The 18,956-nt window shown below is 42.0% G+C and overlaps 1 protein-coding gene across 4 annotated transcripts in view; it reads right to left on the reverse strand.

Moving 5' to 3' along the window:
* Positions 1-18,956, reverse strand: part of NAV2 (neuron navigator 2) — a 390,109-nt gene that overhangs the window by 123,207 nt on the left and 247,946 nt on the right. For 2 of the 4 annotated variants that reach the window (XM_071559140.1, XM_071559139.1), the window contains exons 4-7: positions 16,150-16,222; positions 10,051-10,255; positions 8,388-8,456; positions 5,068-5,225 (exon numbers count right to left, since the gene is read on the reverse strand). In XM_071559140.1, the coding sequence (XP_071415241.1) occupies positions 5,068-5,225; positions 8,388-8,456; positions 10,051-10,255; positions 16,150-16,222 (505 nt within the window). The remainder of the gene's footprint in view (positions 1-5,067; positions 5,226-8,387; positions 8,457-10,050; positions 10,256-16,149; positions 16,223-18,956) is intronic. The other 2 variants (XM_071559142.1, XM_071559141.1) reach the window with 1 other exon arrangement.

The following is an 18,956-nucleotide window of genomic DNA, read 5'->3' on the forward strand; positions in this document are numbered from 1 at the left end:
ACTTTTAGGAGCTGTTCCTACCAAACCTCTGACAAGCTCTGCCATGGCCTCTTGAATTGTACCCTTGACTCTGATGCCATGCCCTCGTGAACTTGATAAATATAACTCCCTACATATAAAGTGCACACATATTTAGCACACATGTGGCATATGTAACCATACACCAATTTGCTCAGTGAAGTGGGGGTTACATTCCCTTGCTAACATTTCACTAATGGCAGTCACTCCTGTCTTGATAACACAAACTTAAATGGTTGGAGGAAAGAAATTCTTTAACTGTCCTTCAAAATACCCTATAGTATCTGTCCCTATTTAACTAGTTTAGAGTTAATAAAAAGGTCCAAAGGAAATAATATTTAAAGGTATCAAAATGTGGCAATCTTATACCTGCCAGAGCTCAGAGCTGGACTCAAGTAATATTAACCCCTCATTTCTGGCTCCCTGCATGTTTGATCCATGCACAGCTGCCATGGCAATGAGACACTGTCCTTTGGGAACTGCAGGTCCCTGCTGTAGTGGAAGTATTTTTACAGTGCCAGTAGGTTATTGTGTCTGCCATGGGTATAACACAGACTGGTTTGTCCATCACTGAATCCCACAACACCAGAGCACAGCTGAGCACCCACAGAAAAGCAGGGGAAACATGGAGCATTGAAATAAAGCAAAAAATGTAGGACACTTGCAAAATATTAGAGATTTTCCAAAGAGCTGGAACTCTTGTGTGTCCAAAAGCACACTTCAGTTTTGCTTTGCCTTTTTACCTACCCCAGGATTAAATGACTCACTGTTAACTCCTTGTCCATGGGTACTTTTAAAACCCTAAGAAACTAACCATACATTTAAACTGTAGAGATCCCAGAACAGTCTGGGCTGCAAGAACCCCCTGGAGATGCTCCTCCCAACCTTCAGCTGAAAGCAGAGCCTTACATGAGGTTATCCAGGGCCCTGGCAAGGCGAGTCCTGAACACCTCCAACAAGGGAGATCCCACCCCATCTCTGCACAAACTTCTCCAATGTTTAATTCTTCTCATGGTGAAGAATTCTATTCCTATTTCCAGACAGGATTTCCCCCAAAGGAATGTGTGCCTTTTGTCCTGTCACCATGCACCCTCGTGAACACAGTGACCACCTTTTAAAAGACAGTGATTAAATATACACTGTGCCCCAAGTCAAAAGGCTTCACCCAAAATGCAAGAGAAACAAAATAAAAGGAGCAGAAGAACACCACACACTGTTCTTACTCTCCTGCCCATGTGGTATGGCCATACCTAAAAACCTGAGATGTGCAGAACAAAGTTTATTGCTGAGTTGGCAGGATCTGGTTTACAAACTCTCTCAAGAGATTTGTATCAGGTAAGTTGAAAAGAAGACTGGTATTAAAACAGTCATTGATTCCACTGGAGTGCCTGAATCTGTATGCAGGTATTCTTGGGGATTTCTTCTTTTCCTAATACTATTTCAGAGAAACCTGACATCATCAGTGCTGCCTTCTTCATAAATCTGAGCAATAAACATTCCTTTGATCTCACGTGAAAACAGCTGAAGTCTGGCAGTGCATTTTTTCTGCTGCCATTTTTCCCTAACATTCAACTCAAAGGCAAAGTGTCATTTTTCCCACAGACTTCTACTGCCCTCTGTAGGATTGTTTTAAATAAAATATTAGGAACAAAATAGAAGAAAAAAAATGAAAAAAGGTGTGTGTGCCTGTCACATCACTGCATCACATCTTAACAAAGTGGAGATGGCATATTAAATTATGTTTCCTACAGCTTTGTAATGTCATGGATTTTATAGATTGGATCCAAGTAATAAGCAGAATATTCCCTTGCAATGTTATCAGACTTTTGAGACTGCAAAACACAGACTGAGTGCCTGAAGAACAGTGAAGATGTGAGGGTGTTCACAGCTAGGCAAAAATACCCACCATTCTGCACCTCTCAACAGACTCCACTGTGTGCAAGCAATGCACTGATACAGTAGATTTTTTCATTGATTTATTTCAAAGTCTTTACTGAAATTGTCTGTTTCCATATATTGAAGTTTCATTCTTGATGCCACCTAGGACACCATTCTGCTCCTCCCTGCTCTGGATAAATATCTATGTATTCTAAATTGCATAGGCAAGTAAAATTTTGGCTATATTTTATTTTGTGCTAGTATTAGACAATTAGAAGGACAAGGTAGTGTGAAGACTCAAGATAACCAGCAACCAAAAACTACACACAGGCATAGAAATGTAATGCTCATTTGCCTCTCTATAGTCCTTAGAGATGTTTTTGATACCTTAGATAGGTTCAGGACATGAAAGTAAACCAAAGGTATTCTTATATAAGCATGGACTAAGTAACCCTGACAATTCAGAAGTGACTTAAAAGGCTTCAGTTGTAAGGAGGGATTAGGAAGACATAAAAAACAGTCACAACAACCCTCAGTCACTTATTTCCTCACAATTCAAATTTTTCTTTAAAAAAAATCCTGTAACACATAAAAATTCCCTGTCTAGAATGTAACCCTTTCTGATGGTGCTTCAATCCTTTCCCCGACATTTCCAGAAAATCAGTGGGCTCATCAGTAATGGATTTATAGAATCCTTCACAAAATGCAGGTTATTTATTTCCCAGTAGCTCCCTATTGCTCCATGCTCCACTTGCTGTCCTTTCCCTTTCTCAGGCATTTTGATCCAATTAATGCACTTTCATTGCCACAAGACACAGACAATTGACTAACAAGACAATCTGCATTTGCAGGGAAATGCCACCAATTAATAAAAGCTAAAAATTACAAGCTACTTTGTAAGAAATGATTCAAACATAAGGCACTGAAGGCCACCTTCTATCAAAAAGTGACCAATTGTGCCAAAGGAGGCATTTCCTTCCTCAAAAACACACAGGTTACCAACACTGGCACACAACATGGCCACGTAAGTCCCATTTTCTTAGGCAAAATGCAGGATGTGGGTCAGAAAAGTTGAATTGTCTTAGCACTTTGACAATAAACTTTGTCTGGCAACGTTACAATTAACTTCAAATAAGCCAAAAATTTGTCAGACCAACTGCTTTTGTTTCTCATGGATGCAGACCAACTTTGTGTCATGAGTATACTTTGAAGAAAAGTTCAAGTTCAACTTTACATAAAGCCCTCATTTTTTAATTCTTTTTCTAAGACCATAATTTATGACTGGAAATTTTGACCAGAGCAAAATTCTGAGTATTTAATGCAACTTATGCAGACTGTCAGCCTTAAAACCAGCCCTGTTTCTGTCAGTCATCTGTAATATCCTTAGGAAGCAGCTCATCTCAAACGCTTCTTCAGCAACCAGTTTATCTTCCTCAAGAGATGAATCACAGTGAGGAATGAGGGTTCTCAGAACTGCCTGCCTAAAAGCAGTTTATATTTAAGTTACTCAGTTGACAAATTATTGTGATTTCTCTGTATGCATGAACACTTTCTTCTTTTTTTTTTTTTTAAGACTAAAACCAGTATTTTACTTCCCTTATTTAGTAATCTTGGTAAACTGAGAGAAAGCCAAAACAGATCCAAGTTCCCTCTTCCACGCAGCACAACATCACACCACCCATGTGTGATCATCCAGCCAAGCAACCCATGATTCAGGACAAGTCCCACAGCACGTCCCCCCAGCCCAGCAGCTGTGGGACAGGAGCAGGAGAGCAGAGCACTGACAAGCAGGGCACAGACACAGACTGGGGAGATATTACCCCAGAAAATAAGGTTTCCTCAATCCTGTTGCTCACGCTACAATCTGTTACCTTGTTCTTTTAACTCAAAGCCAGACTTGATTTAGAGACCACTGTTATATTTTATTTACAATTAACTCACTACTGTTTACACAGTGTACCTTCTAAAAGAGTAAATGTGGATTTACCAAGGTAGAATGTTGCATATTATGCTAATATATTATTTTGTAATATAATTATAATAATGATATTATGCAGCAGTGAATTTAATCTTTTTCTTATACAAAATCTGATCAGGGTGCTTTGGAGTGTCCCTGGAGGATGCTGAGGACCATCCATTACCATCATCACAAGGGCAGTTTTTTGGGCTAACATTCCAAGGTCTGCTGACATGCAGTTCTAACACAAGAGTTCCTCGAGAAGGAAGAACAGTTTCCTGGAAAGATCCAGGCATGAGAACCCCAGCCAAGCTCAACCAGACCAGTTTTTTTCCCTCCAGAAAAATCCTCATTACAGTTATTCAACTCATGCATGGACAGTGAGGAGACTTGAGCCTCAAGGCTGAGATTGTCAAGTCACTGCAAAGAGACTTCTGAAATCCAGTGCTGACCCATCTTTGCCACAGCAATGATTTTAAAGACATGGAGTGACTCGCTCAGTTCTCACCAGCCACATCCCCCCAGCCCCACTGGTAAATGCTGCACTACAGAGCTCAGAGCTACAAACTCAAGCTAATGAATGCTGTCAGGTCACTACATCAATGAATGGACACAAAGTCAGTAAATGTCATTCAAAAAAGCTGCACTGAGAGCTCCTGGTGCACTGCTGCACGTGTGGCTCCACTGCCACATGTACAGAACACAACAGGCTCCTGCCTTCAAACACAGTGCCAGGTGATTCCTGAAACGGGGCTTAAAGCCTGTACTTCTGTAACATCTTCCACAACAGTGAGAGAAATGAAAGTACATGGCACTATTTATTACACAAAAACATGGAAGAAATCTTTAAGCATCATTTTTCATTCTTGTCAAACTGCTAAACAAAAAGCCTTGTTCTATGATTGATTCATTCCCCCTTATCTGTGCTTGAAGAAAAATGAAAAAACATGGATCACCGTGCCAGGGAGTTTTTTTTAAGTTATTTTTTGTATGTACCTTCAGGACAGCAAGTCACAACTTCAGATACATTAAAGGACTCCTCACAGCTTTTTCAAGAAAAGCCAGCTGGGTTTTGGATTGCAGACATAATGTTTACAACACACAGCTTTGAGATACAACACACAACTTCTGGAGACTGATGAAACACTGAAATTTCCCCAAATGAAGCCACTGTTAAGAAAAATCTAGAGGATACCAAAGTCTCAAGTGCTTACCTTTGTCATTGCTGCTTGTTGGGGTTGGAGGGGGAAGTCCAGGCTTAGATTTGTCATAATTGTTAAAGCTCTGGCTGCGTCGGTTGTTGGCACTGAGAGAACCACGAGCTTTGGCCTCACTGCCCGCAGTGGACACCCTCGTGGTGGGACCTGGAAGTCTGGTGGAAGAATTACAGCATGAGTAAACACACTTTCAAAAGCACTCTGGGATACCATGCATAAGCTGAAAATAAAAGGATCAAAAGCACAAGTACATACTCATAAGAGTCTTTCTATTCCATAAGAACAAACCAAGGAATCATCTCAGATGAAAAGTGTATGTCAAACAAGCTACAGTCTGAATTGGTTTACATCAGCAAAAAAGCCCTGAGCCAAAATTAATGGCCACTTGCCATTAACCTTGTGAATCAGAACTAGTTACAGGTAAAGTCAGTGGAACAATCCTACTGGAACAAGGCTAAGCCAAAAGTGAGGCACTGCTGTTCTTAAACCAGACTGCTGGACATTTCATCATATGCTGCACACATAAGGGCCAGTTCTACTTTGAAAAGAACAGTGAGATGGAATCTGGCTGCCTTTTCCCTTGTAGAGAAGCACATCACAACTCTTCTCTGCTGCCCAGCCCAGCAAACTTTAACTTGGTTTAACTATCTGAGCCTATAAAAATCACACAAAGCTTAAGTGCAATCACACAAAGCTCTCAGAGCAACCACATTATCAGTGAGGTGGTACAAACCTCTGGTTTAAACTGGGGATCTGTCTCCTCCATACCATAGCCTGTATTTACCAGATTTAGCTGATTAACTAGAAAAAAAAAGGTAGTTGGGATTCTGGAGTTACTAGACAAGCTTTCATGCTTTCCAGGAAAAAGGGGAGGGGGAAGACTTTTCTAAAAAGGCCAACAGAATTAGGAAAGCCAGTGGCATCACATCTTGGAACACTGTGTGTGCCTGAGTCCTTCAAAGGCAATGCTCAGAGCTGCCATGTTTGTACTGCATTCTGTGCACTAACAAGGACAAATTTAAACATTCCAAATAGATGAAATATTTAAAAAGTAAAGATCTGGTAGCTGCTCAAAATGCACACTGAGGAGTTAGTGAAACAGCTCATTGTTTTGAAAAGCAAGGGCATCCCTATGAAGATTAAAGACAGAACCAGTTCCCATCAGCTACAGTAGCACTGGGAGGGACCACTCTTTGCCTTCTTTGTATTTTCTTTGTAGTAGACTCTTTTTAAAACTTCCTTACATAAAATACAAAAATCTTTTTAAATAGCTTGAGTCAATAATAAGGCCAAATGAAGTCCCAGTTGTCAGCGAGAATGGGGATGCAACCCACCAAGTCACTGTTGTGCCACAAAGAAGGAAGAGAAGCCAGGAGGGGACCTGGCAGGGCTTCCTAAATACACTAATTTCACCAAGACTAGTGAAAAAGCAGAAAATATGAAAAGAAACATGAAGAAAAAGAGCAAAAATGTCAGCAGCTGCATGCACATGCTTTCAAGGCTTGAAAGAGTATAAGACATAAGGGCATCATTCAAATACAACCCCAAAAATCAATGTACAAACTCAAACCACCACAGATCCAGCACAGCACATCATGGTTCTGAGGCTGACTTTGCTGAAATTTGTAAAAAAGAGCCTCTCAATTTATCCAGCCATTCTCAACACTGGGGGGTGCTAGAAAGTTGTCCACACTTGTCATCGTTGCAGCAAGGTGTGCACACATGAGAACACCCCAGAGATGCTTCAGAGGAGACTACGGGGCAAGAAGCAGAGGGCAACCAGTGGCAAACAGTGTTCCTGGTAACTTCAAAGTCACCAAGACAAGCAAGTTCATCATGAGTTGATTTTGTTTGACAGGAAATGAGCTGGGTTTCCTACAAGGTAGGAAGGATGCAACAGCTCAAAGTTTCCACACGGTTTTGGAACACTGAGTATGGGCCAAGCACCTCAGGAGAGCCCCAGCATGGGGAGGGAGTTTTCCAGCAACACTTGGCAGGAGGGAGGGGACAATGTTCCTGTACTGATGGGTAAGGAAAGGCTCCTCACACATGCCCACACAGGCTTTGCAAACCTGTCACGTTTGAGTACAAATAAAGCTATTCAAACCATGTGACCACTTAAGAAATGACAAGTTTTCCATCCAAGTCAGTATTGTCACTGCCAGTAAAAACACACCAAGAATAAAAACACCTACGTGTTAAACACCCTTGTAGTTATCCTCTCTCTTATTTTTTCCCTCTGTAGTTTAACTGACTGGTTTTAAGCCCCTGCTTTTGGTATTAGGTCAAGATAATTCACAGAAGTGCCTGTGAAATCCAAGAGGAAAAAAAAGCAGGTTCAGGGAGATGTTTCCAGGTTCTTGCTATTGGAGACAAGGCACTGAGCTTGGAGAACACCTTCCTTTACTACTCCTCAGTACCTCTGACAAGCAAATATGAACTGTCAAGCCATAATTGTGATCAAGGGAGAACATGAAAAGGGAACATGGCACTTTTTAACAGGGGTTATTTTGCAGAGCTGTACTACCATCATAAAAGGAATAAGATGCAGGAAATAAATCTGAATTTTACAGCAGAAATAACAATCTAGGCAAAGTGATTAAAAATCATAAGTCACAGTTCACAAGCTTAGCAAAAGGAGTATAGTGTCATTTACCAATGTCAAACTATATTCTAGGAAAGCATTTAAATATCCCACAGCAGTAGAATGAACATGATTAATAACACAGCAACCCTTATGATCACTGAGATGAGATGGTCAGATGAGCTGGCATGCAAGTCATGCTGGGGAAAAAAATTGGACTGAAATACTTATTTAACCACTTCTAGGGAGCCCACACGTGCCCAGGGCGAGACACTCAGCTCTGATGGGACAGACCCACGTGGTGCTGTCCGGGCTCACACCATGCAGGGGATGTTCTCCTCACTGGCTAAGACCTGGTGCAACTCAGACAGAGGTTGGAACTAGACCATCTTTAAGGTCACTTCCAACCCCAAACATTCTGTGATCCTATGATTTCAATAATGCAGATCAAAATATAATTAATGCAGTGGGGTGAGAACTCCCAGAACCATGTTTTGTTCTCCAAAGCAAAAGCTCATAAAAACAAGAAAACCAACTGATTTTCTTGCAGGCCAAAATGCATTCCACACCTCGAAAGGAAAGAGGAAAAACATTAAATCCATCTCAAACTTCCACATTTCAGCTGCTTGCAAACACCTAGTTACAGACTGTTCCCAACAGGAACCCTAAACATGCACCCAGAAATATTGCAAAGGGATTATTCATGCGTTGCAGAAGATGAAGAAGTGCTAACCTAGAAGACCTTTTCTGACCAAGAGTGAATCGGATGATTTTGCTTTGAGATGAGTCCCTGGGAGATGCACTGTGACAGGAAAGAAAAAGGGGAAGATAACATTGAACAAAGAAACTTCTGTTTGGTTTGTTGGTTTGGTTTCTTTAAGCCACTGAACTTAATAACCAGCTTTAGGGAGGAAAGAGTTTCATATGAATTTCACAGGAACAAAAAGCTTCTTGCCCAAGTGGGACTTCAGGTCAAAACTCCAACAGTCTGAAATGAATTTTTACAGAGTAATGAACATGCAAATCTGCGTGCAATCCCCAACTTTACTCCTCCTTTCCTTCTCAATCCTTTATTATACACATTTTCTGCAGAATCTGAGCAATTTGACCATACTATTTGATACACAGTTTGATATACTAAGACATGCTTGGTCCAGCAGGCATGTTACACCCACTGGGCTTTGATACACCAAGAATACATATCATTTAAGATGTTCAGGATAGATATTTTTCCATTCTTTGAAACCCAGCCTGATCCACGCAACACACTGAAAATATCAGAGTTCAAGTGGTCCCATGCATCTCTGCTGCTATTGGCAGAAAAGTCGCAGAAATGTGTTCAAGCACGCCTTTGTCTCATGGTCATTATTTCCTGTACAAGCTCATACATGTTGTAGCAACACAGTGTTTTTCAGTCAGGCATTACTATTGCTTACACCCAAATGAGCACAACTCATGAAGAAAGACATAAAAGCAAAACCCAAACAAGCTCTGAGCAGTCTCAGCTGGAAGGCTTCAAGTTCAACTCTTTCTATCCCTCCTAAAGCAGCACTTAAGCCAGTGTTCACCTCAGTAGGTGTTAACACAAGTACACCTTAATTTGAGATATGTGAAAACAAAAAAAGCCTTCAAACTTTAGCAGTTGTGCAAATACTGTGCTGTTAATTCTGTCCACTTATCCCCCCTGAGCCCTCCCTGTCTGAGCAGTGGGAGGGTCAGACCAGCAGAAGGCACAGCCTCCAAAACTGCATTTATTCTAACCTGGACAGAGCACTCCTACTATTAAAGACATTTAAGAAACAAAGAGCCTTTCTATTCATGTGTACTCCAATCTAGGAGTGCCAACAAACACCAATTATGAACATTATTTTTCATGTAAAGCCAGCAGCATGTTATTTTTTGACCAAGCAGCCTAGATTTGATTTTTATTGCCACCAGGCATTATGAGCTCTATTTCTTTTACAACTGTCAGAGCCTTCCACTTCTTAGTGGGGACTGAAACTCTTGTAATCTGAGAACTGAAGTTGGTTTTCATATGCCTAAAATAGCTGTCCTGTAAGGGCAGCAACGTGCATGCTTTGTGAGTAGAAAGAAGCAAAGGAAACGGTGAGAAAAACAACCTTTTAAAATACTGGGGTTGCTTGGTCTAGCAGGCATGTTACCCCCATTGGGCTGCACATTTCCAGCACTGAGAACATATTTAAACACATCTGTTTTGCTTTCCAAAGGCAAGAAGTCAATTGCTACTCGGCATTCCATTTCCAATATTCTAGAGCAGAACTAAAGAAAAAGGAGTTTTTCTTTGGATTTTCAAGACCTTTAATGAGAAGCAATTAAAAAGAGATAAACAATGGAAAAAAAAACCAAAACAATCAACTTAGAGGAGATTTCCCCACCTGGACTGCATTTCTGGCTGTGCTTTGAACTGGTGCTGTGGTGCTGGCTGTTGGCACGGAGCGTGGAGCGGCGCTGGCACTCCTGCCTGGCACTGGGACGCTGCCTGTTGGCACGGAGGGTGCTGTGGCTGCTGCTGCTGCTGCTTGTAGCGGGACAAGCTGAAGAAAAGGCCCAGGATGGCCTTTAGATTCCCATTCCTGATTTCTGCAAAACAACCATCAGAAGTCACTCGTCAGCCCCCGGGGTTTTTCCTCCCCTGCACCCCCGGAACACTGTCTGAGCAGAGCTCCTCTGGGATACCCTTCAGGAGAAGGTTCTTTCTGCACATCTAATTGGCATTACACTTGATTACCAGTGAGCACCAGCAACAAATAAATAACTGATTTTCCCCCTGCGGTGACCGAGCGCTTCCCCACATTTCTGCCACAGTCTGTGGTAACACCAGTGTGATTAAAAACCACGTTCCTTTAAATTTTTCCTTTAAACTAAAGTGACTAAAAATCCCAAAACAGAACCCCCACAAGAACAAGTGTATTAACAACATCACAGAGTAAATGATTTCTCAGTCCTAAACTTGCATAAGGAAAAAAAAACTACTGAGTTCTCACCCAGTTTCTGGAATATCAGACTAATAATTTCCACTAAGAAAATCTGATGCAAGTTTGGCCCTAGAAAATATGATTATTGGGTGAAATGGCTGTATTAAAACTGATAATTACCACCTTGATACCACCACAAGCTGATAAGGAATGGCTACCCAACATACCTAAAGAAAGCTTGACAGTGAATGCATAAACATTTCAATTCCTAAATGTCATCCTGTTCTTCTATGCAATACCAAAAGCAAAAATGGAAAAGCAAACAGAAATAAGAAGATGAAGAGGTTTATCAGACCATGCAGTTAATAATTAATATGCCAGAGAGCAAATTGTCTTGCAGACAACCTTAATGTGCTGTGATTTAATTATTTAGCATGTTTAATTTCCTAAATTAAAGAAGTGAATTAAAAACATACATCAAAGAGCTGAACTTTTGCCTGTGCTATCCAGACCACTCATACTAGTAAAGCTTACTACTGCCCTCTGTTTTTATAGCCCTCTGTGTGGGTTAGTGCAAGATGGGAAGAAAAGGACATTGGCAAGACATAAAGGCAAGAAGCAGAATTTCAATTGCTGCTCCCAGTTCTGGCTGAAAAGTTGCTCTGAGTTTGTGAGCAACCCTCTGCTCCCTCTCCCAGCCACATTTCTGCTCATGTTGCTCATCTTTGCTGTACGAACAAGCTTCTGTTCTTAACCCTAAGCACTTCACTCAACAAATCCCAGGCTCACCTCAAAACTGTTGCTTTCCTTCCTGTACCAACTTCCAGCTTTGGCCTCCTTATCTACCTGAACCTCAATCTACTTTTTCTTCCTAACCACTAAGACAATTTACTTTCTTTCTTAAATTTGTGTTGGTCCCTGCCCTCAGAGAATCCCAGACCTAAGTGGCCCTGACCATCATACCCAGAGCCAGGATATTCCTTGACTCCATTTCCTCATCCATTTTTCCCTCCCTGCAGTCTAGCCCCTCCAACAGTGTTCTCTCCCTTTGCTGCCTCCTCATTCCCCTGTTTAAAGGATTAGCATGCCCAGAGCCCCTCAGCAGACATTCTCACTCTTCCTTTGCTTTCTTGGCCAATCTGAGTCTCTCCTGAACAGCAGGGCCCCAGTTCATGCTGCTTGTCTCCCCTTTTCCCAGCCCACTCCTGCTCCCATGAGTGCCATCCATGAGCTCAGCCTTCTCTCACTGCCATCAGCACCAGGCAGTTCCTTCTCCAATCTGTAGGTTCTACTCCATAACCTGTGCTTAGCCTGGGAGGACAGGAATGGAAGCAGACAATAAAGAAAAACAGATACAAAAGTCAGCAAAACACACTGAAAAAGATCACCTTATCTCCAGTGAAGAACTCAAATTACTCAGGGGATTTGTAAGGAAAGTAGCATTTAATCACAGGTTGAAGCATAACTAAACAGAGCCAGAGGCACTGGGAAGCTCAACTACACAAATACAGGCCAGAAGATAAAAGAAATTACCGTGGGCCTGCTTATTTAAACTTAGCAAAGCTACAAGCAACTGGAAACTGATTTCCATGTGAAATGAGAGGGAATTATAACAACGACCCACCTAAAACCCGTGGCTTTCTAAGGCTGGTTCTCCCTTTCTATGGCTGCTTGTCTTCTGTTGTATTTACCAGGAGAGCAACCTGCTTTTGACTTCTTTTCTAAGGTGACCAAAAACTGATAATCAAAAGAAAAACTCCTTAAATGAGTTAGAGCAGCCACTTTCCCACTGGATTTGAAGCAAAATATTTCAAACCAGACTTCCAGATGTAGCCCTGTTTCTCTTATCTTTAAGACTGAGGTAATTTTCCTGGCACTTCAACCTGCACTTTGTACAAAAGGAGCATTTCAAAGAGCACTTCAGCCTCACTGCACTCTGCCCATCAGTGTAGTCCCAACTCCTTCCTGCTTCAAGTCCCCTCCAGTCCCTGGTGGGCTCCAACACTCATATTGACTTTCTAAGGACAAGGATGTCACCCATCCGTTTTAAATGTGGAGTCAAAAGTGACTGTCTTGCATATTGGAAATAAATACTCCAAACACGTGAGAGGAAACTGTAACTTGGTTTTCAAAGGAATTCCTACAAAGCTACTCTTGGAAATCTTCACCTCTGTCACTGCTTCTCTCACCACTGTAACTTGCCAAACGTCCTCCTCTGACCTCACAAAAATCACAGGACTTTGTGGGAAAAAAAAAATCAACTCAAGGCAGAGAAAAGGTAAAGAAAGGCTGGACAGAGAATGGCCTGAGAGTCCTGAGGAGAGAAGACAAGAAGCTCCACACGACCAAGCCATGTGCACTCACAGCCCAGAAAGCCGAGCGAGCCCCAGGCTGCATCCAAAACACTGTGAGCGGCAAGTGAGGGAGGGGATTCTGCCCCTCTGTCTGCTCTGGTGAGACCCCACCTACAGTGCTGCATCCAGCCCTGGGGTCCTCAGCACACACAGGATGACGTGGAGCTGCTGCAGCGAATCCAGAGGAAACCATGAGGATGATCAGAGGGATGGAGCAGCTCCCCTGTGAAGAGGGGAACTGCAGCACTGCAATGTGTGCTCTGCAATCCCTTTACCTACAGAGGCATGAATGTCATTGCAGAGGCAAAAGCTTTAATTGTGGTTGTTCCACAGACTAGAGGGGATTTTCTTTCATGGCTTTATGGGTCTGCGATTTGTTCAGCTGATCATTATCCAGCTAATCTGTTACCCAGAGGAGATGCAGCTGCTATCTAGGACATCAGTTTGGGTCTCTACAACACATTTATGTCCTCCACAATCTCCAAAATCTTGGCAGCAAGGAAATACTGTGTGAAGGGGAGCAAGCTTTTGCTGGGCAGCTGCAATTCCAGGAGTCTGAAACCTCACTCAGTGTGGAGGCAAATTTAAGAGCATTGTGTGGAGAGACAGCTCAGAGCAGTGGACAGTAAAAAACTGCAGCGAGGAAAGAGCCTTCCAGCATCTTCACAGTTTTCATTAGTAACTACAAAAGGAAATTTTAGGACCTAAAGACCTTTGATAAAAGAATGTCTTTTTGCCTTCATGCTGCTGGGGAAGGGAACCTGACTCTAGCACAGCATGGTCACCATCAGTATTGCAGGTCCTTGGGATCTCCACGGCCTAACTCCACAAAAACAGGCTGTGTCTCAATGGCATACACATGTCAAAGCAGGATTTTTCAACGCTGGAAGAATATGACACATGAAGTCCCAAATTCTTTCAACATTTAGGAGTCATCCAAATTCCAGTTTTGAATCATTAAGTTGCCTCCACACTAAAACTGCACTATTGAAAAATACATGTTCTTGAGCAACCCAGGAGAGCTTGATGACTATTCCCATTTGGAAGCAATCCCAGCTTTTTCCTTCCTCCCAGATGAGGATCTGCCAGGGAAGTAAATAAAGTCATTTGCAGTTGACCTAGCAGGTCTTGGCAGCTTGCACAGAAACACTGGCTTGTTTGGTAATGGCACTCTTCATTTTAAATGATTCTGTGTTCCTCAGCACAGTTCAGGAGTGACTAAAAAAAGAAATTTACTTTGTTGTTGCATTCAAAGTCTTTTATTTTATTAAAAAAATGTTCCTTCCCTCTCTGATTGTCACTCTCTTCCTTCAGTGTTAGTGTGCAGCCAGTAAATGTTGGCAACAAACATCCCAGTCCCTTCTTTGCTTCAGTGTGATTTAATACAAGAATTCCTAGATAGTGCAAAAGAAAGAAAGAAATACCAACCCAGCAAAGCCAAGGGACAACGTGGACCCTGCTGGGCCTGGCTGGTGACTTGGCAGCAGTGCCACGAGCATTAATCATGCTGTCCCTTGCAGTGTGAGCAACCTGTGCTGCCAACTCTGTACACCCCCAGTTTCCTCAGCAGCTACTCTGCTGCTTCGCTCAGATTTTGCCTTGTATCAAGACAGGTAAATAATGTGAAATTTATGCTATTTTGACAATATTAACCTACCATGTCAAGATCAAAACTGGCTTTTACAGGACTCAGTTCCCTTTTCTTTTTAATAATTTCCTGATAAACAAACTTTCTGCTGTTTGAAGGTTTTTACCTCTCACTTTCTTTTCTTGACATGAGAATCCTTCTGATTATAACTGAGCAATCGAGGAATTTAAAGCTCACAGTACTCAGGCAGAGCATAGGAGAGCTTCTCTTTGGAGGAAAATATTTGGTTTTGCTTAAGGATACCCCTTACATTCACCCTCCTCTTCTATTAGTTGTGGTATATTCAGGTTAGAACAATGTGTGCTAACTATGTGCTAGTTTGTTTTGCACCCTTACAAACCACCTCAAAGCTGGTGGCATTGCATTTCAAATATACATTTTAAAGTGACTTGTAAGATCTCGCAGACCAGGATGTCATTTGCAGGACAGCAAGGAATGCTTTAAGCTATTTTCTGAACAATTAACATGTCACTTTAAATTGTAATTTTTAGTGATTTTTTTTCTTAAAAAAAACAATAGCTTTCATTTTACAGTAATTTTCTATTTTTTTTCCTATTTTATGGGGGTTTTACATGTAGGTACCTATGTACAAACTGTGTACATGATGGTTTCACCACAAGGTACATCCAGCAGTGGTTATCTGGCACATATTCCATCAACACACAGGAAAAAGCACATGCATGGTTTGATGCTGTAACATCCTCCTCCAAACCAGGTCTGGGAAGCGGCTCAGCCACCAAATATAACTTGAAGCCTCAACCTGATGCCACAAATTCATGTATTTGTTCTGTGAAGCTTTGATGGAGATGTCCCATAATATATTCAGCTACTGAACCCAACTGCTTTTCCAGCATATTTCAATGAAAACACAAGTGAAAGCTGGTGCTGAGGATGACAAAAATCTGTTTGATCTCTTAATAAGGTAATAGTTAAACAGCTTCTGAGCCAGCACCCACACATCCTGGCAGGTAATACACACTGGCAAAGAGGAATAGAGTAAACCCAGTCATGTTTGGGGGTCAGAAAAAAATCTGGTGCTCTGCAGAAGCAGAGGGACTAGAGGTCAAAATATCTTTTTCTTCTTTGCTTTGGTTCAAAACATTGGGATTGTATTGTTCCAGGCACTTGGAAATAAACTATAGAAAAAAATCTTTCTGTAAAAAAGAGGAGAAAGCAATAGTTGTTCAGGTAAGAATAACTGAAGAATATGGAAATAAATTTCTCTCTCAAAATGCAAACAACCAGCAGCAGTTCACTCATATCTGTAAAATGTGCACCGATCAATGTGCCAATTACAGAACAGAGATAAGAAATTTCTGGTCTTCAACAGAAAGAAACAAAGTGATTGAATTCTAACTTGGTCTCATTGATTATTTTTACAAGTCAGCTGATTAGACATTAGATACATATTTTACCTACCTCTCATGCTGAGATGGGGGGAAAAAAGAAGCAAAGACTGTTAAAAATTTAATTTACACTTCATAGTCTGGTTGCATTTACAAGTAGTAATTCAAGTTCCTTATTTAAAATGAAATTCTGAACAACCAATGCACTCACCTTCTGCTGACAGCCCCTGGATGTTAATCCCCTTAGCAGCCAAGAAACTCAGGCATGCATCTATGTTTTCAATCTGTTCAAGAGCAAACAAAAAAAAGGAGACACAAAAAGAAAAGGCATTGTAATAATTATTTACTTTCATCTCCCACCACACCTGAACACGCTCAGTCTGTGCATCCCATAAAAGCTCCCTTTGCTCACTCTGTGGGAACCACAGCATGAAACCCTCTGAGGTCCTACATGGGATTATTACATTGATTATAATGGATTATTCCACAGGGCAGAGCTTCCTGTTGTTGGCACTTGATGAAGGTTTGTTAATGCTCTACCCACAACAGGCAATGGCCACACACCCTCCTGGAGGGTCGAGGATGTTCTGGGCCAGGATCCTCAACCTACAGCAGGTACAGCAACCATGAAACTGAAAATAAACACATCTGTTGGAGCAGGCACATTGCCACTTGCTCCCAAGCTGACAGCTGGCAAAAGTTTCCAGCCACACAAACAGATGAACATAAAAGCTGTAACTGGAAGCCCCGGCTGGAATCCCAGAAACGCTTCCTCGTGACATTCCCTGCATGGCAGAAACCACAGGCAACGTGGGCACTCACTGAGGGCACATCCTGCCCCTGGGAGAGGCGACAGCAGGATGTGGGCCAAGAGAAAAAGGAATTTGGGCCAGGTAGGGATGGACTCCAATCCTGCCTAAGGCAGTGAACTCCAGGTTGGTTGGATGCTTTCCACTCTGTCTCAGCATCACAGAGATCTCACAGCAGCCTCACACTCAGCTTCCCACCAAGCTTCCACTTCAGCTCTTCTGTGCAGCCCCCACCCCAGACCACAGCACTTCCATGCAAAAGCTAAGGGGCTGCAAGGAATGTTTTGGGAAATCTGATGATTTGTGTGTGGCTACACAGGTAATACCATTGAGAATTTTTTTTATTTTATCACGGTAATCAGCAAGTGATGGACTAAGTCTCTGTGTTTAAACCCCTCTCAAACATTAATTTATTAATCCCTGAAATGTTGCAACTAAACACTGCATCCACTGTATGGATAAGGAAGGAGACAGACATCAAAGTCTGCACGTGCTCTCACATAAGTACCTTTATTTCATCAAGTTTGGAGACATCAAAAGGAAAGGTGAAAAACCCAGCTCCCTTGTCAGCTCCTTCCTGCCCTCTAAAAAACAGACAAGTGAGGGCTGGGTGCCATTTTAGAGCCTGAGCTCCCAGCACCTGACCTGAACTCCCCGTCCTTCTCAAAGTAATAAAAAAGTACCAGGGAAGCTGCCAGAAAACCTCCCCCACCTGCCTTCTCTCAAGGTACTTTCATTTATTGTCTGTAACAATAAAAACATTTTCTTCTTTTATCACAGGGGAAGAAAGAGTTATTGGCATTGCTACACTGTGAGTTCAACAATTACTCAAAACTTTCATCACCCTCATTATACTTTGAGATACACTAAAAAGTACACAAAGTACTTTGAGTAACCAATACCCTCCAAAAACCAGGGAGATACCAAAGAACACATTTCCTGTAATGCCCAGACCTTGGAGCTCGGGGCAGGGTGCAGTTCAAAGCTTCATTTATCCACAGCTCAATATGATCCCACAGTGAATCTTAACCCATTTCCTTCCTCAGCACTCAACACCCTCTCAACTTCCAGCACAGCTCTTTTATTGAGGTGGTTTGACCAGAAAACCAAAGTTCACCTTTTCAAGAATAAACACCACATGAAAAGCATCAATCCATTTGGACTACCTGCACTTCACAAGCTGCATCATTCCAAGAACATTTCCAGCCTCCCACAGTGGTGGGGAGATGTCTCCTCTCCCAATAAGCAGGTTAGTGTGTAAAGATAAGCACAATCTCATGTCCATTCCAGATTTGCAGCAGCTCTTTCAGTCCTACTCTGCTTGCTCCTCTTCCCACGTCCCTCATGTTTGCTCAAACTCTCCTTTAGGACAGAGTGAGCACAGGATTAAGATTTACATCTGGATACTGAGTTCCTCATCCATGTCCTCATTCTTGGTTCTACACAGCAGTCCTTGCCAACCTCCTAATCTCATTGCAGACCCTGCTGAGATTCAAGGAGCTCCCTTTAAAATCATTCTACTTCTTCCTGGGACAGCCCTCCAGTTTTTACTGAGCATTTGAGCCACTGAAGACACAGCACCCCCAGACTGATGGGTGACTCCTCATCACAGGTCTGTATTTGCTTGAGCAACCTGCACCTCTCTGTCACATAAAAGGTCAGACAGGCTACCTTGGCACACCAGCTGTAATGCCCAGCTAAAAGCCATGAGAAACAGGGCTCTTGGTGCTGTACTGGTATGACAAAAGCATGAGGGGAAAAAATAGGGCAATACAAAATGCAGGGGAAAACATACATAGAAATAAAACCCAAACAAATCCACGGTGCATTACAGTCATGGATTTATAAGAATCAAAATATTACAGAAGCAGGGAAATACCCTAATTTCATTTAAAATCAGGCACAATGAAACAAAGTGGGAATAGAAGGGACATGCAAAAGCAAACCCTTTATGTTCTGAAAGTAGAGAACTACAATAAGATCCTATGGGGATGTCCAGCATTGGACTCACAAGGAATTCACTAAGAGAATAAAAGAGGATATAAACACATCAGTGACTCAAATGCTAACATTTACACAGTATCTGTGATATTAACAACATTACAGGGCAGCAATGGCAGAAATGTGAGCAATTACTTGATTCTGAAGGAAAATCAGATGGAAAAGGAAAACAGAAAGGAATTCGAGAAAATCCAAGAAGAAAGTGAAA

This window comes from Pithys albifrons, chromosome 6, assembly GCF_047495875.1.
Source record: "Pithys albifrons albifrons isolate INPA30051 chromosome 6, PitAlb_v1, whole genome shotgun sequence".
Lineage (NCBI taxonomy): Eukaryota > Metazoa > Chordata > Aves > Passeriformes > Thamnophilidae > Pithys > Pithys albifrons.